This window comes from Chinchilla lanigera, unplaced genomic scaffold (assembly GCF_000276665.1).
Source record: "Chinchilla lanigera isolate Chin_1 unplaced genomic scaffold, ChiLan1.0 scaffold00003, whole genome shotgun sequence".
NCBI lineage: Eukaryota > Metazoa > Chordata > Mammalia > Rodentia > Chinchillidae > Chinchilla > Chinchilla lanigera.
Window position 1 is genome coordinate 10,473,175 of NW_004955404.1, and position 23,713 is coordinate 10,496,887.

Genomic DNA, 23,713 nt, shown 5'->3' on the forward strand with positions numbered 1-23,713 from the left:
GAGAAAAATTTATATACACAGTAAAGTACAAAAATGTTAAACAACTAAAATACTTCAATATATACAAACCTTTAAAGCCATCAGGATATACATCAGAGAGAAATTTAGTGCTGAAATCTCCTTTTACAAAGCGTGAGTTGATTATCACTTCTCGTAGTAATGCAATGTTATGTGTTACACCTTAAAAATAAAATGATACAGGTGAATTGAGGAAGAAAAACATAAAAATCTAATTCTTACAACTTAGAAAAATTAGTTATCAGTATATGATGATCTAAAAAAAACACAAAATTTGTTATCTCTTTGATTTCAAGTAACAATACCTGCACATGAGGTATCAATAAGACATTAAACTGAAGAGGCTTGCTACTGCCAATTCAGTGTGAGAAATAAATGACTTTTCAACAAATGGTACTAGAACAACTGAATATCCATTTGGAAGGGAGCAAGAGAGGGTGGGAGAGAATGAATTTCACCCCAATTCATACCAGAGATAAATACACTGAGTAATTATTTTGAACATAACAATAAATAGTATATTAACTATTGTTATTCTCTTATTACTTGGTTATAAAAATTTGTTTTATTTTTTCATAAAAGAAAAAGAAAAAAATTAACTCAAATCGATCACAACTCAAGATACAAAGCCTAGAATGAATTCAAACCTTGTAGAAGAAAAACAAATCTGTGTTATTTTGGGGTAGACAACAGATTCTTAGTATACAAACCCTAAAATTATCAACAAATTGTACCTCATCAAAACTTTTCAAGTCTGTTCTTCAAAAGATACAGTGAAACTGAAATGAGCTGGGCAGGGTGGTGCATGTTTGCAACCCCAGTACTCTGAGAGGCCCAGCCAGGAGGAGAAGTCGAAACTCAGCCTGGGCAGCTTAGCAACTTAGGGAGACCATGTCTCAAAAATAAAAACAGGCTGGGGATGTAGCTCAGAGCAAAGACCCTGGGTTCAACTCCTAGTACTTCCCCCTGTCTCCCCACAAAAAAACTCTGAAATGACAAGTTTGCAGACTGAGACAAAATATCCACAACATATATATCTGAAGAGAAACTGTATCTGGAATATATGAAGAACACATAACACAGTTACAAGACAACAAACCAAATTTTTAAAAAATAAGCAAAGATTATTCACACCACCAAAAAAGAAAAAAGTTCTGAACAATTCACAAATGTCAAATAAGCATAGGAAAAGATGTTCAACATGAAAATTGTCAAAGAAATACACTAAGATACCACTATACACCAATTTATATGGCTAAAAATTGAAAGATGGATAACACCAAGTGTTGACAAGAATGTGGAATAAGTGGATTTGGCAAAACCTAGAGTGGCAATATAAAATGGTACATTCATTAGTTTCTGGGAAAAGAAACACACACTCGTTGTGATTCAAACAATTCACTTTTAAGTGTTTGTCCAAGTTAAAAAAAAAAATGTAGGTCTATACAAAGACTTGCAACAGTAGCCTTAGTTGCAAACTTCAAAACTTGGAGACAATCTAAAGGGCCATCACCAACTGAATGGATTAACAAAATATGGTTTATTCATGCCACTAAACTCAGGCATCAATAAAAAGAGATAAGTCACTAACGTGAAATAACAAGGGTCAACAGAATTATACCAAGGTAAAGAAGCAAGACTAAAAATAATGGCTACAGTGAAAGCCCATTAATATCAAATTTCAGAAAGTGCAAACCAAGCTTCAGTGACAGTAGACAGATTAACTGGAAGATGGTTAGAGGGAAAGTGATTACACAGATTATGAGAAAACTTCTGGCAGTAATAAAAATGTTCAGTATCTTAGCTAGGCAAGGTGTGGCACACACCTATAATACTAGCACATCAGAAGGCTGAGGCACAAGGATCACAAGTTAAAGCCCAACTTTAACAAGACCCGGTCTCAAAATTAAAAAAAAAAAAAGAAGAAGAAGAAGAGGAAGAGGAAGAGGGGGAGAAGGAGGAGGAGGAGGAAGAGGAAGAAGAACAAGAACAAGAACAAGGAGAACATGAAGAAGGAAAAAAAAATGAGGCTGGCAATATAGCTCAGTGTGAAAGCCCTAAATTTAATCCCTAACACTGCCAGAAACAAAAAAGAAAAAAACTTTATTTTTTAGTATTGTGATTGTCATGATGGTTTCACAGTTGTATATGTACATGATAATTCATTAAACTAATACATGTTAGAAGTTTATGTTAAGTCTATCTTAATAAGTACATATTAGGGGATAAGCAACAAATAAGTGATCTAGTAGAAAAAAAACCCTGAGCCTAGCAGACAATTAGTACTTCAAAGAAAAGTTAAAATAGGTGACTGCCACAACAGTATAATACAAATGATGTAACAAAGTTCTATGATACAGAAGGGCTTCTTGAAGAAGACACTATTCGATCTTGGTCACCTGCATTACAAAAATGGTAAACAGAAACAAAAGGAAATGTGAATGGGGACTGCAAATCCAAATATAGGAAATTCTGTCAGGCTTCCATGAAGAGGTGAACTCAGCATAGCAAAGCTGTGGCTGATGCTACTGGAGAGGTTTGTTAATTCCTTCCAATCTCTTTGCCCACTTAGTATGCTTCTAATCTGTATCATTCACTGCACAGTAAACCTACAAAGTCTGAGCTTGCTGTTCAAGTCTCACAGAATTCTCACTTTTACAATAATAATTATAATGTAAGCAATGAATCAAACACTCAAATTCAAGGGTCAGGTCTACCTCTGACATTTTAGTTTTCTTATTTGTAAACTACTGCAGCAACGTAGTAAAATTAATTTTGCATGTTGTTATAAGATACAAATGAGATAACAATGTAACATCAGACACAAAAAGGTACATTATCCTTTTATGTAAGAATAAACACAGAGCATAAGACAAAATATAGTAAAACATCCGACAGAAATTGTAATGCATCCTAAGCCTCAGCACTGACCTACCTAACTTCCATTTCCATGTTCCATGAGAATGGATTTCCACAAATCTAAGTTTATTCCTATTTCTACACAGAACAGTGCAGGCCATGAAGCAGGGCTCTGCAAAGCATGGCCTATAGGCCATAAAGTTGTATGAGAACATAGCCATGCTCATTTGTTTACACACAACTGTTTTCCTGCTATAACAGAGTTGTGTAGTTGTAACAGAGACCAAGTGGCTTACAAAGTCTAAAATCTTTACCTATGACCCTTTAAAAAACAGTTTGCAAACATCTGCTAGTAAGTTTTAACAGTGTTGACATTCTGACTATATCAACATTTACTTTTTACCTGTCACTTACGCGGCAATCACAGTAGCTACCACAGGAAAGAAAATGAGAGCACACAACATGGTACCTGACTTTGGAAAACTTCTGTTAGCCAGTTAGAAAATAAGAAAACTACAAACAAAACCAAGGGATCTTAAATACAAGAAAACTGTGATCTAGAGAGACTAATTTAACTAAAGTTTAATAATTATGAATTATAAGAGTAACAAAGAGTAAAGAGATTCTCTCCAAGGACAAAAAATATAGCTAGGGGATTGAGGCAGAATGGGAAACTTTATGCTTTTTGAATTTGCATTATGATGTATCAATTATTCAGAAAATGCAATGAAGTTTCTAAAAATTACAATACATAAAAAATTTTGAAAATCTGGGAGTATACTGTGACAGACTATTCACTGCCCTAACGTGTACTTTCTCTTTTTCCACAGTAAAATACTTTTATCTGAGCAAAAGACCACCCCGACACAGACTCCATTTTCCCACTTCGCATGTAGCTAGGTGTGACAGCTAATTCCTGGAAGAGGGGAGGGAAGTTAAAACGATGCTGTCAACACCTGCTTCATCTACTATTTTAAAATTGTTTGCTGGATTTCCTTCCATTTCCTCTTCCTATGTGTTTCCTAGTGTGCCAGGAACTCAGCTGTAGAAACACAAAAGGAAGGAGGGCTGTGTGTGTGCCCAAGTGCACACCTCCTTAAATACCCTCCTGAAGCTACTTACCCCACTATCAACAGAAGTCAGCAGACTACTACACAAAAGCTAAGTAAGTTTCTATCTTATTTATACCACCGTATTTAGAATATTTGTGACAGCAGATTACTCTGTACCCTACTGCATGTATATAGGGGAAAAAAGCACATCTTTCAGTATGACTTCCTGTCTCTAAGCTTCTAAGTACAGTTCAGTACATTCTTCCAGGCATTCTTCTATGCATCTCTTTATACTAGTTGCTCACTCAGATGAGCAACTGTATGAAGAAGTCTAAGCATCTCTGTTCTCAAAGTATCTCAAAACATTTAGAGAAAATTACAGAAGTCAAGAATTAACGCTATTCCTTTAGCATTACACAAATATTCCACAGAAGCTACCATATATACATGATGATCTAATAAATATCTTTTATAGCACAGGCTCACAAGAAATGCATCAGTATTCCAAACTTGTAGTGCAGGTAAAGACCAAGCCCTCACATTCAATAATTATTATTTTTAACAGTTCTAAATTGGGAAAGAAGAAACAAAATTTATTATATAGCTGAGGCATGGGAGCAGTAGACTCCAAGCTTATAAATAAGCATTTTTATAAGGAAAGTATCAGACAGAATAAGAAACTTCTGATAACAGCAATATATCTAATAAGTCATTTTTAAAATGTGATATTTATCTAAATATAGGCAGCTTTTGCATAGATAAAGATAAAGAGCAATTGAAGACAACAAGCTCAGGAGGCAGGAACTTAAAAGACTTGAGAGAAGTGAGGCTATAAAAGAGAGATTAATCCTTTGATCATGTTTTATAGGCAGATTAAACTAAAGCATTTTTTTCTTTTTCTTTTCTTTCAATCCCCTCCAACCCACCCTCAACCCCAGCCCCGGTACTAAGGATTGAACCCAGGGCCTTCACACTACCTGAGCTACATCCCAGCCTTTTTTATTTTTCATTTTGAGACAGGGTCTCATCAAGTCCCTGAGTTGCACAGGCTGAGTTTGAACTTGGTGGTCCTTCTGCCTCAACCTCGTTGAGTATTGTGATTAAAGGTATTTCCTCTGCCAGAGAGGTTCAATGAGCACGGCAGTCCTCCAGAAGAGAAATGCATCTGGGACTTACTGTACACAGATTTTCCTGACTGGGAAGAAAACAAAGAAAGACACAGGATGCAAAGATGTGGAGTTGAGGTTCAGATAATGAGCGAGGAGCTGAAAGTGTTTTAAGAATTTTCACTGTTGTAACAAGCAGATGGTATTTCTATGGGGTGGAGCAAAAGAGGGCACTTATGCCAAAGGGCAGGAAAGAACAATGCCAGGTGTAGCTCAAAGGTCCAGTGAGGCATTTGAGGTCTGAAGGACCATGCAAAGACTTCACTTCCCATCAGAGCAATGAGAACAGCTGAAGCAGGTGCATATGACTACAGTTATGCACCCCAACAATCACTCAGGCTCCCATCTGGAAAAGGGAACACAGAGGAGCAGGAATGAAGGTGGGAAATTATCTGAACTCACAATTATGTAATAAAAATGGCAAGGCAGTGGTCCGTAGCTAGGGTGTTGATGAAAAGGAGCTGAACTAGGGAGAGATTTAGGGGTAGGTAGAGAGCACTGGTTTAGCTGATGTCAAGAATGAGGAGCTGCTTTGAGGTGGCACATACCTGTGTGATCCCAGCTGTTTGGGAAGCTTAGGCAAAGAGGATGGCAAGTTTGAGGCCAGCCTGGACAGGTTAGCTCAATGCTGTCTCAAATTTAAAAGGAGCTGGGGGCGTACTCAATGGTAACATGCTTGCCCACATGCCCAAAGCTCTGGGATCAATCCCTAGTTTTAAAAAATGAATGGGGAAATAAGCACAACACCTGAATTTCAGGCTCTGCAGTATGTTAGGAGATGCCATGTGCTAATAACTGACTGGATGACAGGAAAAAACTTGATTCACTTTGAGCAAGTTGAATTTTACACGCCTGTAAGACAACCAAGGGATGATGCCAGGATGAGATCAGAAGTGTGGGCAGAGTAGAATGTACCCATCAGAAAGCAAGTGTTCTCCATACATGGGGCAGACATCCACATGAAGGAATCCGGAAAAGCAGGGGAAATGAAGTACAGAATGAAACCAGCTCCATGAAAATTATTCATGTATGTACTGTAATAGTAGAAGTTTGGGGGAAAATAAGATCCTAAGGGAAGTACTGAAAGGGGTGAGAGAAGACCAAAGTACAGTAGTAATTAAATTTCTAAGACAGACTGTTCTTATATACAAATTAACAATTCAGAGTATTTCCATTTTTGCAAACAGTAGGTAATCTAGCAAGGTAGTCACTCTCAGGATGTTTGTCCTTCCCTCCCTCAATTAAATAAAAAGCATACAGTTCACTTACATACTTAGTAATCCATACTGAACTTACTGGCTTTACTTTTACAGCCTAGTGCTGACATAAATTTTCTAGCCCTGTGTGGCCAATTCCAAAACAGCAGGAACCAGACTCTGTGTTTAGCAAAATATGACCCAACTTGCAGCAATAGTTAATGACAATTTGAACAAAGATTTTTTACAATGCCCAGTAATCAACCTGTGACTGATGACATCCAAAAACTTAAAATGAATGCAGTTTTACAGGATAAATGACATGCTCTATGTAATTGCATTCCATATTCAAAGTTGAAAAAGGTGTTGACTTTAGAAAATGTGACTCAAAGGAATTATAAGCAAATGTTAATTTCAATTTTGGATATCAAAGAACAGAACTATTCAAGTACACGTATGAAGCATGAACTTCTAAAAACCTACTTGATAGAAATACAGGATAACAAACACTTATTTCATAACATTTTGAGAATAAAACACACAAATGCATTTTTAATAGTCTCTGAAAAAATATTATACATGGGAAACTAAAATAATCTGATTTCCTTTCCTAAGGACTATATGATTGCCATGGCTTGGTTCTAGATGTTCTCCCAAAGCCTCATGCAGTCACAGGGCTTTCTCACAGGCGGCTGAATCTAAAGTGTATGATGCTGGGATTAAAGGTGTGTGGTTAGTAAATCAGTCCACAGATTGTTTGGCATAGTTCTGGCTGGGATTAAGGGTGTGAGTCCTACTCCCACCATAGGGAAGGTAGCCTGCATACAATGTAAGGGACAGAAAGTCTTTTCTCCTCTCCCTTGTTTGCTATCTTGTGGTCACCATTAACTGTTCTCCCCTGCGTCACCCCTCTGCCAAGCCACCCTGCCTTGGAGCTAGCTGATTATGGACTGAAACCTCTACACACTGTGAGCCAAGTAAACCTTTTCTCCTTTAACTTTGGGCGTCAGGTATTTTGTCTCAGCAACAAGAAAAGTAACTAAGACAGAATTTGGTTACTAAGACAATGGTGAAATAATGGCTAATTGTAGAACTAACTGTTTGGAAGTACTACTATGTATTAATTAATTCTAAAGCCAAACAGGTATGAAAATGGGGAAATTATTTTACACCTCTAACATCAGGTAGATGGGAACAAGCATGGAACTATGAAAAGGTATCTTACATATGTGAAACTTAACATTTTTATACTTAGTTAACCTTCTTCCCATGTCGCAGCAAATATGGCTCCTGTGTGAACAGTAAGTGGACAGCAGAGGTATTCTTTGAGAGTTAGGTTACAACTTCAGTGATATTAACCACATACTCATAAAAATTATAACAGAGTTTTAGAACAGGAATTGAAGATGACCTCTGCCAAAGTTCACCAAAAGCCATCTGTATGGGAAATCACGACCAGGCACAGAGAGAGGCCCCCAGAGCAGCCTTCTCCTGACTACCTGCTGGTTCCAAAACACTTGCCAGACATTAGCTGTGCGTGCTGCCAGGATCAAACAGAGGCCAAAGGCACTGCTCATTTCATGGGGACTTAGAAATTTACTTTAACCAAAGTACATGTTTACTCTAAAGCTTCTCTATTTTAACAAAAGCTCACAATCAGCTCAGGAAAAATTCATATTTAAACAATTAAGCATTTGCCAATCAAAACAGTAAACTGTATTTCCTTTTCTGTCCTTCATAATACAAACTTTTAAGCCCACCTATTCTGTAGAATTAGCCAAATGAATCAGTAAAGAAAAAGGGCATCTCTGTGTTTATTCCTTAAGCATTAGCTAGGGGGAAGGGGGTTCCTATTCCCTTTTTTAAAAAATATTTTATTCTGGAATAATTTTGTAATTTTAGAAAATTTGTAAAAGTAGTACAAAGAATTACTGTATATCTTTTCACCTAGATTCTCCAGCTGTGAACATCTTACCACATTTATCTGCTTTGTTATTAATTTTCTCTCTGCATGTATAGACCACACACAATTTTTTCTAAACATTTAAAGGTGAGAGGCCATTCCACCTCTAAGTGTTTCGGTATACTGTGCCTAAAAAGAGGGTCAGTCTCTTCTATAATGACAGTACAATGATCAAAATCAGAAAAGCATAACACTGATAATGATACCAATATCTAATCTATAGCCTTTATTCAAATTTCACCAATTGTCCCATTTATGACCTTTACTACAAAAGAAAACATTTTTCCTGGTTCAGAATCTAATCCAAGATCACACGTTCCATTTAGTTGTCATGTGTCTTTAGTTTGCTTTGATCTAGATAAGTTGCTGGGCTTCTCTTTGTGTTTCTTGACCTTGACATTTTTGAAGAGCAAAAACCATTTATTTTGTAGACTTTCACATTGGCTTGTCTGATGTTTCCTCATGATTATATTCAGGCTGCACACTGTTGGCAAGAATATCTTATAAATGATGCTCTTCTCAGAACATCATCATGTGCCTCTGCACATGATGCTAATTTATCCCATTTACCAGTGACATTAATTTTGATCATTTGCTAGTGTAAAGCAAATGAGTGTAATGGCACTGATTTTTCTACTGTAATTAATAAATACAGTAGTGCCTCAGTTTGTGAATTTAATTTTTTTATGATTTTGGGGAAGGTGGCTGTGGTCATGTTTGTTACCCAAATGCGGAGTCTGCAAATCGAAGCATAATTTTGCTGATCCCTTTTGTTTGTGAACCAAATTGTTTGCAAGCAGAAGCTTTGATGAACCAAGGTATTGCTTTATCTTACGGAGAGATATTATGAAACTATACAGATATCTATTTCTCACATTTTCACCCATTAACTTTAGCATCCACTAGTGACTCTTGCCTAAACAATTTGGCTTTGCCAGATGCTGGTTCTTCTACATGTATTAGCTTAACATCTATATGCAAAACCACTGTCTTCTCCTCAGTTTACCTAACCTGTATAATTAGCTCATGGACTCACTTTATCGCATGGATTACAATCCATTACTTCCATTATTTATTTTATTGCTTAAATTTTCCCACATTTGGCCAGTGGGAGTCCTTTCAAGCTGGCTTCTGCATCTTTTGACTGATCATTTTCTTGTTTACTTTCTTACACAGATGTTTCAGGCTAATCTGTATTCTTTCAGACAGCCCTGACTGAATTATTATTTAGTGGGCTGAGTCAAGTGTGCTGACAAACACCCCACAATACAAAGGACAGCCAGCCACACCACCACAAAGAACCGTCAGCACCAAAGTGTCAATAGTGCCAAGGCTGAGAAATCCTGGTTTATGGGTATGTGTATGTACACATACATACCATGTCGTCATATATTTATTCATTAGCCTGTGTTAAAATCCATGAGTTCTGCCTGATACCTCCAATTTCAACCCAGCACCACAGGGTCAATTCTACCCCTACACATTCCCACATCTCCTACTGCCTTAACTGATAGAGAGAGACTCAGTTCTCATTATCCACAATACATGCATTTATTTCCTATATCCTATAATATACATACCCTGGCTTCAGAGCTAATAACATCAACTATGAAAAACAATCCTACTAAGTCTAATATTTGTTTATATAAATTTTCTCTATAGTCTCAGGATATACAGTTAAAATAGTTATTTGGGTTAATTCCCCTCCCCTTCAGGATAATCACATTACTATTTATTTGAAATGCAGTCTATTAGTTGTTTGTATTGAGCCCCCCTAAGTATGTTGATTATTTATTTAGGAACATTAATATCGATCTAAAAGTCTCAATGATGAGAGTCTGTTCCTTTTTTCTCAACCCTCAATCATTTCTACTGTATTCCTTCTCCTTCCCCACTCTGGCCTGTGTGTTTCCACAAATGAGCAGATACAGGCTTATTTCCTTACTTTCCCTAGTCTTCCATCCGTATCTGTTCTCTCCTCTTTCTTTTAATAAGAATGCTGCCTTTTCACTTGGTACATGATGTGCCTTGATATCAACTACATTTCCCACCTCTCTTTGCAGTTAAATGTGCCCATGTGACTAAATACCATTAGGATGGGAACAGAAATAAAGGTGCTTGCTCTCGGTCACGCCTTGTGAGATGATGTCCCTGTCATATTTCTGCTCAAAGAGTCCCCCTCCCAACCCTCGAAAACTTCCCTGCTGTACTATTACAAAAGGGTAAAAGTAAAGCTGTCTTTCTTTAGTCACTGTATTTTTATTCTCTTTGTTACAACTACATAGACTAAAGCCTAACTCAAAGGTCCTCAGGTAGGGATATGATGATGCCATTCAGGGAACAAAACAACCATGGGCTAGGGTCTGTATGAAAGACAGTGGTGTGAATGAGACTGCGGAGGCCACAATGAGCTTTTCCAGGCCATGTGAATCAATGCGAAGCGACTAAAGGGCTTGAGGCAGGGAAGTGAGTGTGACAATCGTTACATGTCTTATTAAGGCGTATATAGTACTTGGTCTTTGTCCCAAGTTTCTGGTATGGGCTCATAAAACCCATAGAATTTCTTGGATGACAGGAGTGAGAGGAGCTCACTCACCCATAGAATTTCTTGGATGACACGAGTGAGAGGATCTCATGATCTGTGAGATATAAGCTCTTCTCAGCCATACCTGAGCCTATGTTTACAAATGATTCAGAGGATAGGGGCTGGTTGCCACAGGAACTAACCATGTAACGAGGGGGTGGAAACCACCTACCCCACTCCTGTCCCACTCACCACAGCCTAGAGGTGGGGCTTGTGCCTGACTTAATCACCAGCTGCCAGTGATTTATGCAATAGCCTTATCTAATGAAGCCTCCATAAAAAACGCTACACCAGGGGCTGGGGATTTAGCTCAGCGGCAAAGCGCCTGCCTGGCAAGCGCAAGGTCGTGAGTTCGGTTCCCGGTACCGGAGAAAAACAAAAAAACAAAACAAAAAAAAAAAAACAAAAAAAAACAAAAAACGCTACACCAAAGAATTTGGCACGATTCCAGGCTGATGAACACAAGGAGATGATAAAACAGCAATCGGATCTTAGAGGACATACACACTGCGCACCTCTCCCCATACCTTGCCCTAGTACCTCTTCCATTTGGTGGTTCTCAAGTTGTACCCTTTATAATAAACCTGTAAGAGTAAACAAAGTGTTCCCCAGAGATCTCCAGGCCACTGCAGGTGAGTTTGCCTTATATGAATTCTTGAATCCAGAAGTGTTTCAGATTTGGGGGGGTTTCAGATTTCAAAATAGATTTTACCAGTTTAAGATCTCTAATCCGAAAATCCAAAATCAAAATGCTCCAAAATTTAAAACTTTTTGAACATTATGCTTAACGTGCATTGCAAATTAGTAAACCCGAGAAAGGGTCTGTGGGAACTCCACATCTGTAATGGGTCAGGGAGAAGCGCAGGTGGCAATCTGGGACATTGGACCCCCACATAAAGAGGGGCTGTCTCATAGGACTGAGCCCTTAACCTACAGGCTATGACACCAACTGCAGGTAGACGGTGGCAGAACTGAATTGCTAGCACACCTAGTTGGTTTCTACAGAGAACTGAATTCCTCTGCTGGAGAGAAAATCTCCAGACATTTGGTGTCAGTGTTGCAAGTGAAGAGAAAATGTGTTTTCCATTCATGATGATTAATTATTCTAGTGTTTTAAAAAATGATTTTCTACACTGAAATATGGACTGGTACAAGTAAAAAGCATTTACACTAAGCCCATTTAGGAAGCTACTGCACCAGACCATAGATCAACGCCAGTGCCAAGGCAAAGCCTGGCCAAAGAAAAGTAAACAGAATCAAATTGTTGAGATTCAGTACAGAGGCAGCCCCCTCCAAAGGTCGCTGAGAATATTTTTCTACAAGACACTTCAGGGAATCACTCTCTACCTCCTCAAGTATACGCTTCCTCAGCTGTCCCAACTACCCGCTGCTCCTAAACACTCCTTTCCTATTTCCAAGCCATCCCAGACTATGTTCTGAGATGGCTGCTCCATGATCAGCAAAAACGACCATATATCTGGCATCTTTGTGTCATATTCCACCTACCTCCTTGCCACAAGGAAAGACCTCAATGCCCTCGTGGACAATCACTTCAACAACAACTTTCACATACCTCCTGCGATCAACTGCCATTTCTAGAACACCACTTCTTCCAGTCCTTGGAGAAACTTCTACTAACTCTGAGGCTTATTTTATCTGGCTATGAAATCATCTTCAATTCCTTATAATCTGCCAACATCCTTGGCATATCACTAAAGCATTTATATTACTTGATTAACAACTCTTCCAACCCTTACTTATGTTGTTCATGTAGATGGCACATGCAATTACCTTCACCACAGTTATATCCTAAAATCTAACCTTTAGCTGCACTGTATTCAAAATCACCAGGTCAAAGACAGCTTCATTCCAGCTACAACCTCCATCCTTTTTGCTCACTTCCAACATCCCTGTAGTAGACCAACACTGACACCTCCAATTTAGCATGTGGGACAGTCATTCTACAAGTCAGGTGGCCAGACTCCCCTAAAATGGTAGTGAAATTAAATACAAAAGAGGACAAGAGAATAAAGAGACATAACCAAAGGTATTGGGTAAACTTCAGACCACAGGTAGGGTTAAAAAACAGATAAAAATACATTTTGAAGGACAACTGGGGAGACTAGTACATAAACAATTCCATAGGTAATATTATTAGTTAAATGTCTTTGGTGTGGTAACACCATCATGGTTTTCAGGGACTCTTAACCTTAAGATATACAGTGAAATATTTAGGAGTGATGTCATAATGTTTGCAACTGTCTTCAAATGGATTAGAATGTACTGAAATTTTTTTTCCTTTTAAGTTTTTTTAGACAAGGTCTCATTATGTAGTTCAGGCTGGCCTTAAACTCACTATGCAGCCCAGGCTGACCTCAAACTCACAATGATCCTCCTGCCTCAGCCTCCTGAGTGCTGAGATTACTGGTGTGAGAAACGAAAGTATGAGTAAGAACCAAATTATACAAGAGATATGGTGAAATGAGAAGAAACTATTCAAAATGAAGGGGAACTTGGAGGAGGAGGGGGAAAGGAAGGAAAGAAAAAGAAAAAGTGAGAAAAGAAAGATAAAAATGGACACAAAGCTTTGTTAATAAGGGGAAGAGGGGTGGAAGGGATGGGAGGGAATGGGAAGGAAAAAAGACAAATCAAGGTTTATCCCGTACAGGTACAAATTCCCTATGATGAATGTGATCATTGTATAGACTTAAATTATACCAATGAACTTAATTAAATGTTTAAAAAGTAAAGGAAAAAAATGGGTTAGAAAAAAAACCAGGAAAGAATGGAAGGAAAAAGAGCAAGAATGAAGTTATAGAAGGAAGTGGCAAAGAAAAGGAAAAATGGAGAAATAAAGCACATGTTAAAGAGTCACTTGAGCCCAGGAGTCCAAGCCCAACCAGGACAACACAACTTCTCCAAAAAAAAACCAAACAAACAAAAAATAACTTCTCCAAAAAAAAAAAACAGGAAAATATGACACGTATATTCTCCTACTGTTCTTTGTGCTCATCCCAATATAATGAGAAATGTTTTTGGATGGCAGGCAGTTCATTTAACTAGTCCAAAAATATACCAAACAGTATCCTAAAATTGCTCCTCTATGTAAACGTTATGTGTGGACAAACCTTCAAGTCACAGCTGTATAGTGCTTTATAATAAAAATGCACTGTAATTTATTCAAATATATGTCCACTTAGTGCACAATGAGGCTACTTGGGATTTGGGCTCCTGCAAACAATGCTGTTGCAGACGTCCTCGAGACCATCACCTCACAATTCAGTCTTTTAACTCTCAGGGAAGATTCCCAAATGTTGAGCAGCTGAGTGAAAAGGTACATACTTTATTTTAACCTACTCTGCCAGACTATTTTCCCAACTACAGCAAGGCACACTCCAAGGACGCCTGAATGTGGCCATCCCCATTATTTCACCTACTCAGCGGTAAGCCCCCAGTCTTTTGAAAGATGCTGCCACTCTGGGCTATCATTTGACAGCAGCACAAAGTGAGATACTCTGAATAGAGTCACTATGAATCCTAAAGCAGTCCTCATGTTACTTTCAAAGGATCAAAGGGAAATGTGAGAAAAGAAAAATAGGCCCCTCCTTGAATTCCCACTCTTGAAGTTAGTGTACTTACCTGGTAGTGTGTTTTTTCACACTTAGTAGAAACTACTTGCAATCAGGGATAGCATCACTCGTTCATTCAAAAAATATTTACTTTCTTATAATAAATAAATTCTCTCATATTGTGTGTGTGTGTATCACCTTTGTCTGTCTATCACCTATCATGTTCCAGACACAATTAAGCCGCAGTAACATGCTTTTAAACAAGATAAGCACCATCAGTGCCCTCATCCTCCTCATATTCTTATGGGATATTCCAACATTTACCTATGAATTACACAATTAATACTTTACTTTCCATGACAGTAAATGCTTTGGAGAAGTGGTGGGCAGGTTGCCTTGAGACCACATACCCCAAAACACAGTATTGGGAATGACATATGATGGGCATAAATGTTTATGATTTAAAACATTTCACTTCACTAATTGATTGATACTAATTTCTGACATATGATTTTTAAATAGGTGCTTTCATTATTGCGATGAAAGAAGATCAGAACTAAAGTCACTGGACAACAGGAGGCAGTATAGTGCCAAGCCACATACATTCTTAGTCTCTTAAATCTCACCACTGACTCATAAGGCAGAGACTATCCTTCCATTTTAAAAGGTGGAATATGAGCCTCACAGAGATAAAATAATAGAACAAAAGTCACAACAGAACTAAGTGGCATCAGGACAAGATGTGGGCCCAGGTCTGTCTGGTTCTGTTATCTTACAGTGACTCAAAGGCAAAAATTTCAAAGTAAGCCTGGATAAATCTATCTGTTCAGTGAAATATACTTTTAAACATGATACATGTAAAGTTAAGACAGCATCCTTCTTGCTATTGAAGTCGATATTTTTTAAAAAGTAACTGCTGAACCTGTATATAAAGTGTAGTAAGTAGTATAAGTAAATTGATGGAAAATACTTTTATTTTTTGGCCTTTTTGAGACAAGATTTCACTGGGCAGTTCTGTTGAACTTGAATCTACTATGTATCCCAGGCTGGTCTCAAACTTGCAGCAATCCTCCTGCCTCAGACTCCTGAGTGCCGGGATTATAAGAGTGTACCACATGCTCAGCTTTACTATATGTTTATTTAAGCATAAAATATCGGATCACAGTGTATTCTGTAAATAAGAAAAAACATTCCTTTCGGAAGGCAACTGAGAATAGCTTCTAGTTGAGACCATCATTCTAATTTTGATAAACTGCCAAATTCCATGCCAATATGTCATATTATATAAAAATTTAATGGAAATGTGGTCTGACAAAATATTCTTGCACACACTGTCTTGATTGTACCTTTGACCTTTATTACAGTAAAATGTAAATTAATCAAGATCTAACAATTCAATAATCACAATAAAAAATTCAAAGAAAAAAGGAGGGAAGCCCCCATGGGATACTCTTATAAATACATTAAAGTCTGCCAGAAATAGGCATCTAAAAACAACTTACTTATGTCTACGTACGCACAGTTACACGCACACACACACACAAATTACACAGGTGTTCTAAACATGCATTACTATCATTATAGGGAGCAATATTATTTCTGCCAAAAAAAAAAAAAAATAGATCCTTTAATGCCAAATGTATGGAGAAAACATGTATTTTCCAGTTAAAATAATGTAACAGAGCAAAGTTACAAAGCCAGGTTATAAAGCTCTATAATCACAGCTACAAAGGAAATACACAATGACTAGAAAGAATCTGAAGGGGACTTTGCATTTTTAGATGTTCTGGATATGAATGTTACCTATTTTACTACAAATACATCTAGGTTCTCTTTAAAGTTGACTGTTTTCCTTTAGTTAAAAGGGATGAATCACTAGCAAGAGAGATTATGCTAGACAGAATCACACCACCACTTGTTAGTTAAATGGGAAGAAAAGAGGCTGATGCAAAAGGGAGAGGAGAGAAGAAATTTCTACTCATCTAGTAAGAGAAAAGATGAGGAAAAGTACGCATCGCATAACTGAATTGACATCAGATGAAAATGAGTAGGAAAAGGTGGATGTGTGAAAGAATAAACCACTAAATGCCTCTGGGATGATACTGTACAGTGGTGCAAACTGTTCACTGCATGAAGGCACTCAGTCAGAGTGGCAAAGTAAGGGTCTAGCATGGTCCACTACTGAGCAGGACTTCCAGTCTCAAGGTGGGATGTGCCCTGAGAACAGAGCCCCACCCACCCACTCTACCCAATGAAGGTTCAGCTCACTGGACAAGCCTCAGGGCAAAACTCAAAGGGAGACCTTTGACACTTGCAAAGATGCTTCACTGGGTCTTCAGGGAGACAATACAGTAGTACCCCATGATTGTTCTACCTTTCAACCTCCAAATCTAATTCCCAGTCCCAGCATGATAGTCAGTGTAACATGAGAAGAGTAAAACTATACAGTAGCCAGCCTTTTCTATAGAATGTTCTGAGACACTCACTATTAATTCAAAATTCAAACTAAGTTGGATGTTAAAGTCCACTGTCCTGAAGTTGGTGAGAATTTACGTTCAGCAAAAGTAATCTTTGCATCACTACTGGAAAGCTGCTAATACAACTGAGAATGATCTATTCCTGAAAAGTGATACACACGCTTTTTCTTTAATTATTTAAATGTAATGGCTGCTCCTACTTATTACTATATACTCTAAAGCCTTGTAGGACATTTTCTTAGGTAGTAGAATTGTCAGAGATGTACATGAAGAAACAAAATTGCATTTCTTAGAAAACAGCCTATATCTTGCTCTAATCAGAAGCAAACAGCTATTCTCTCTACCCCTAAATGTAGTCAATGTACATTACTAGGGTTTATATCCCCCTAGACACAAATTTCCCACTTTGAACAAACAGAAAGCCCCATAGACAATAACATAGCAAAACTGTTATCAAAATGCACTGTATCTCATTTAACATACAGTACATAACTACAAAACACTACATGCTCATTTAGGAAATAATTCACAACATAAGTTTAATTAAATAGCTTAAGTTATATATGCAAAGTACAAGACTACTAAAGAAAATGAAACAACTATACTTAGTACATCAGTTTAATTCAAGCTTTTCTGATTTCTATTTAAACACACAGTAAGCAACTGTTTCACACAATTCTCTACATAGTAAAATCTCAAAATGTTTTCTAGCCCTGGATACCATATATGATAACAGGACCACAAATGTCTGGTGTTTACCTCGGATAACATAATTATCCAGCGCATCCTCCATTCTCTTCAGTGCTTCAGTTCTATCACGGCCATATGTGATTAACTTAAAGCAAACAAAAAATGTGTTCAATGATTCAGTACAGTAGAAGTTAAATACTTCACATTATTTCCACAACATAAATTTTGAAATTTCACAGTGGTTTGGTTTTTAATATAAAAATACGTCCATTGTGATGTTTTTGGATAAAGGAATATTAAAATCAAGCTATTTCAGACTTGACTTACCCTATTCTTTCTGTGGTTTCCCAATTTTATACCCCAAATAGCTATCGCTTTCATAACTGACTAAAAAATAGACAAACATTTAAATATGAAAGTGGACAGAATAAAAATCTATTTTAAGAATTAGTTTTATACATAATATACCACAGAAGGGTACTAGTATTAGGAAAACAGGAAGGTCTTACGGTTGTATCTGTTATGCCTACTTATATGTATATCACACAGATTAACAAGACCTTACCTATTCACTAACAACTTTTCTGGTGTTTTGTTAGTCCATCTGTAGATTGCAATTCTTTTAGCAAATTTTATAATCTCTTCAATATCATTTTTTTACCAAATCAATTTGAAAATTAATTTTAGTCTATTTTTTGAACAGAAATACATTCATCTAAAAATGGAGACATGGCTACTTAAAAGTCAATTTATATTTCATGTATTTTGTTTTTTATATTAAACAGTATTTTTCTGATAAGCAAAAAGATTTAAGGTTTATTTTAACAATATCAGTATAAAAAAAGAAAAAAAATAATTTACTTACTACAACTACTACATTAAAAAGTATACTTGGGGAAAAAACCATCTTGAGAAACAGAGTTTATTGAAGAAATCATTCGTCAATGTAGATTTAACATTTCAAAGAACACAGGATTTTCAAATAAAATCCACAGTTTTAAACTACTGAAATATTTTACAGTCTTAAGATTGTAAAGACTGAAAATTTTAAGTATAGCTATTTATTTAATATGGAAAGTTAAAACTTAGAAAAGGGAGTGGGCAAAATCACACCATACACCCTTATATGAAACTTAACTGGACTAATATACGCATAGCCCTAGGTTTGATCTCAGCATCTCAGAAAAAACACTTAGTTATATCAAATCTATTTAATTAGTAACTTACAAAAATTGAAAAGATCAAAACTATTCTAACAAACACTGCCTAAGACCCTTTGTGGTAACACCTGCCACTGATACTTTAAGCAATTTTCAGGAATGGCAGAAAAAAGCAATTTAATCCCTTCTCATTGCAGTGAATGGGATCAGTGCCATTGGTTAGGGGTGTGTGTGTGTGTGTGTGTGCTTACACACACATGTGTGCTCAAGCACACTGGTGATGGTAGTTGGTATGATCTGATTGGTAAGTAGAGTATTACAAAATAATGTGAACTTGAAGTTTCTCAAGAGAAAAATGCTCTGCTTTTACTTTTCTATCAGTGCATAATTACTTGTTTAATTATGGTACACGATTCAGAGAAAGGCTCAATTTCAGACTTTGCAATTAAATATGTGCATTGTTTGGTTAGAAGAAAACCAGAAGAAACAATTAAGAACTAGAACTAACTTTGGAAATCATAGGATCATAATAAATGCTGATGTCACTTCCTGGTTGGATGCCACTATCAACACGGACCTGAGAGAGAAAACGAAAAATAAATAAACAAAAGAAACTTCCAATTGGGTAGATATACTTTAATTACAAATTTAATTTCTATGAAGGAAATGGATAGAGTTTCACTCTCAAGTAACATTCCAGGCTTCTGGACAATAGAAAAACAACCTAAAAATACATCAGTTGATCTTGATCTGTTAATACTCAGTATAACTTTTGTTGTTGTTCTCACACTAAACAAGGAACAATGAACAGAAGAGAGAAGGAAGTAGGAAGGAACAAGAGAAGGAAAGGGTAAAGAAAAAAGAAGAAAAGGGGAAAGAAAGAAAAAGAATGGGAGAAGGGGGAAGGAAAGAGAAAGAGAAAGAGAAAGAGAAAGAAAAAGAGAAAGAGAAAGAAAGAGAAAGAAAAAATAAAGAAGAAAGAAAAAGAAAGGAATGAAGGAAGAAAAACAGGGAGAGAGAAGAAAGAAGGCAGGCGGGCAACAACAAAATCTTCGTATGTAACAACAAAATCTTTATATAGGTCAGGATGGGTCTAGTGTCTCCCTACGACAAGTAGCTGGGATGAGACCCCTTCGGCAGGACTTCCCACTGGACCTCTGAAAGTGCGAGGCAGGCCCTAGCTAAGCCCACCCTCAGCACCACAGGCACCAGGCTTGGCCTTTCATGTCTGCAACACTTTCTTTTCTGCCTCACCCTCTCAACTGTAAAACACTGTTTTTCTGTTTCTGCTAGCTCCCTGAGGCATTAATGTTTACACAGCTTTACCTGTGGCTTCGCTTTGTAAGGACACAGCCCCAATTAGAGTTCTGATTTGGCAATTTTTATGGGGGTGGCGGGGAACAGCACAAGCTCAAAATATCTTTGGAAAAGCCTGATGCTGTTAACCAACCAACAAGTTCGTCAGTCCATCACTGATTCTTGTTTTCATCTCGCAGCTTGATATCAGCAGTAAGGCACAGAGGTTAGCCATGTAAAACTTTTTAAATGAGCAGTTTGCTGAGGACAGAATTTTTATTAATTATTGTGACTAAGTTTTGGAACTTGAAATATTTAAAAGCTAATCAAAATACTTAAGAGTGTCAGGCATATCCCAGGGGTCTTGAGGACAGAGGAATTCAATCGAAGCTGCTAAAACAGCAGGACTTTGATGCCCAACATTGTAAAGGGGTAGAAAGAGAGGAGCGGAAACGTGTGGAGCCCATCACCTGTGGGAAGAAGCCTTCCTAATAAACAGCAGCTCATCTGTCTGTGGCAAGGCAGAAAAAGGTCAACACAGCGGCTGTTAGGCCTTTAATATTTTAATTTAGGCAATTATCAAGGGACCACATGTAGAACCTCTTGTCTACGATATCCACATGAGGGTCTGATGATGGCTTTATTACATGGTGACATCAGAAGATAAGCCATAGGCTCATTCTCTTTTTAAAAATCACACACTGTTATTCTCTTTGTGAGCTTTTAAAAGACAACATTATAACATACCTAGAGGGCTTTTACTTCTGTATTTGCAAACACAAACAAAAATATGGATAGTCATATTCACATTCATATATGAAAATGTTAACTTTAAATGAAGGCCATTCAGGATACTTACAAAATATAGTTGGCTTTCTATTTTCTTAAAACATACTTTGAGACATAAAATATGAAATTCAGTGTTGATAAAAACTTGAAAAGAATTAGTAGAGCAGCTTTAAAAGCAGTAAGATCATAATCCACCTTCTCCTAAAATTTAAATGGTCTCAAAATGGCAGCAGGCAAGTAGGTTACAGAACAGAAAAGACAGCTGTGCATTTTCATTTTCTTAATTTTAGTACCAAAAAGTTGAAGAGCTAATTCTACTATATACCTTCAAAGCCAAAGCATACTTGCTAAAGCTGTGCTTAAAGTTGAGATTGATATTGTCCTTAAATGTATCTATCATTTGCTATATAAACTGCTACAAAGCTAGAAAGAAAATGTGATGTTCAATCCAATGGTAAAATAACATAGGCAATGAAGAATATTTATTATATCTCCTAGAGTTCATCACTTAGGTAGCCCAGGCTGGCCCAGAACTCACGGTGATCCTCCTGCCTCAGCTTCCCAAGTGCTGGGATTACAGAAATGTACCACACCTGGCATAACTTAAAATTTTAATTACCTTCAACACTACTATCCTAAAAGTTAAGTTACTGAGGGTTCCTATCTATAGCTGTCTTTAATACTTAATAAAATTATGATCATAGAAAGTACATCATTTTAACTTAAAAACATACATGGTAAAATAAAAATGTATTATATATAATAACACATATAAGCAAATCAACATTTCCAACTTGAAACTGTAACAAAGCATGACAATCCTAATATATAATTTATAGTTTACAGCTTTTTTTAAATAATCAGCTATATTTTTCTTCTATCAACCAATTAAAGTCAAATCAAGTGTCCATTTTTCCATGGAAACAAACCTATATAAATTTGCATTAAACACTTTAAGAATAAAATCAGTGGAACCCCAACCAAATCTCTAAACACAACAAAATTGTGATCTGAAAGTAAACTTACAAGATATGATCATCAAAAATCAAAAGGAAAATCTTCAGGTTTGTCATATTAATACACTTCTGGCTTAAAGATGCTTATGAAAACTACAAACCATTACTTAACTCTGAAGTATGTGTTCAAGTGACCAAAAAAGGTGAGAGTCAAAAACAGTTTCTCAAGTGAAACGGACTGATCTAGTTTTAAAAAGGCAAGGAGGGACAATAAGCAACAATGACAACAAAAACACCCAAGCACCTCTGTACGAGATTCTCAAACCACTGCTCACAAACCTCTAACGTAATTAAAATTTCTTCCTTCAGTACCACAGCGGACCTGGAAACTACCAGACATCTCCCACCCTTTATTCTCAGTTCACCTCTCCCCTAAGCACAACTCCCAGCCCGCCATATCTACCTGACAAGTGACAGCCCAATCTGATTAAATGCTTCCAAGGGAGGGGACTCTTGGGCCTCCATGACAGGCCAAAAGTGATCACCATGGAGATACATAATTACAGCTGTCAACGCATCTACTGTCCTGCTGACATCAATTTGATTGCTCCCAGCAATAATGATAGACAAAGCTTAGTGTGCACTCTCCTGCACCCAATCACTTTATCTATTCCTTGGTCCATTTAGCTGACATGCAACATTCACACAAGCAAATAACAGCAGTAAGCAGAACATTTAAGGCATTTTAATTGTTTTTTCTTTCTATGGATGGCTCACAACTGCAAATGTTATTACATAAAACTCCTGCTGCAGCATTAATTGAAGAAAGATTTGGTGGGACAAAGACTGTAGGGGGTATAGTTTGTCCATTATCACTTGTACTTTCAACAGGTCTCACGTTTGAAAATTGCAAATTGCAAAAACTTGCGAGGGCAAAATGTTTGACATCCTGTTAGCTATTACAACATGGTGAAAACTTCTAACAACCAGAGTAATCATTATGAATTCTTATTTAATACTTTTTTGTTTGATTAAAAAAGTGTTTAGCTATGTCCCTATGATACTTGTTTTCTCATCTGCTATTTAACGTCACATAATGCCTGTTAAATCTTTACAATTTTTTTTCTGGCTTCAGGCTTTGAACACAGCATGGAGTCTCCAAGCCCAGAAAGGGTCAAGTCCCTTTAGAAAGCACATGGATAAAAACAATTTAAAAAGTGAAATAAATCACATATCCAATAACATCTTCAAATTTAGAATTCTTCCTGTAATCTTTCACCATCTTCTTGCCAGTAATCAAATGGAATAATCATATTCACAGATGGTACAGCCTTGTCATCCACTAGCTAACATAATGTCACATATATGTACTTATTACCTTCATTAGGAGAAACGGTATGTCCTTGTTCTTTTTATGCAACAACTATTTAAAGAACAATTATTAAATGTAAACAACTGTGAAATAAAATAGTGGTCACTTTTTCTCAACTGATGCAAATAATATGTATTTTTTAAATACGTAATGGAATGAGGCACACTTTGTTTCCCTTAATCCAGTTCAATTAACAAGCTGATTTTGTGTTTGAGCTTCCCGATCTCTGACTATACAGGGAAGTTAAATTAGATTTACCAAAAAGATTAAATTGAAACACACAGAAACACTCATTTCATGTGCCTAGGATTCCATGAGCTATGTCATGATGATTTTCAAGAGACTGATAACCTTGTAAACTATCATTTATGCAATCGGATGTTTCTGAGCTTCCCTTGTCAAGTGAATGCTTTCTTGAACACTGTGAAATACCAAAACAACATTCTTAACTCAAAAACTGATTCCCCATGAATTTCACTTGTCCTTCAGTTCACACTCTTCGGGGTTGACTTGCTTCAACATAAAAGTACAACATAAATCAAGACTTTAATCCCTCGTTGATATTA

At 36.9% G+C, this 23,713-nt stretch overlaps 1 protein-coding gene across 4 annotated transcripts in view; it reads right to left on the minus strand.

Moving 5' to 3' along the window:
• Pcca (propionyl CoA carboxylase, alpha polypeptide) overlaps positions 1–23,713 on the minus strand; it is a 401,509-nt gene that overhangs the window by 155,535 nt on the left and 222,261 nt on the right. For all 4 annotated transcript variants that reach the window (XM_005374054.2, XM_013516015.1, XM_005374053.2 and 1 more), the window contains exons 15-17: positions 19,243–19,311; positions 17,644–17,719; positions 70–180 (exon numbers count right to left, since the gene is read on the minus strand). In XM_005374054.2, the coding sequence (XP_005374111.1) occupies positions 70–180; positions 17,644–17,719; positions 19,243–19,311 (256 nt within the window). The remainder of the gene's footprint in view (positions 1–69; positions 181–17,643; positions 17,720–19,242; positions 19,312–23,713) is intronic.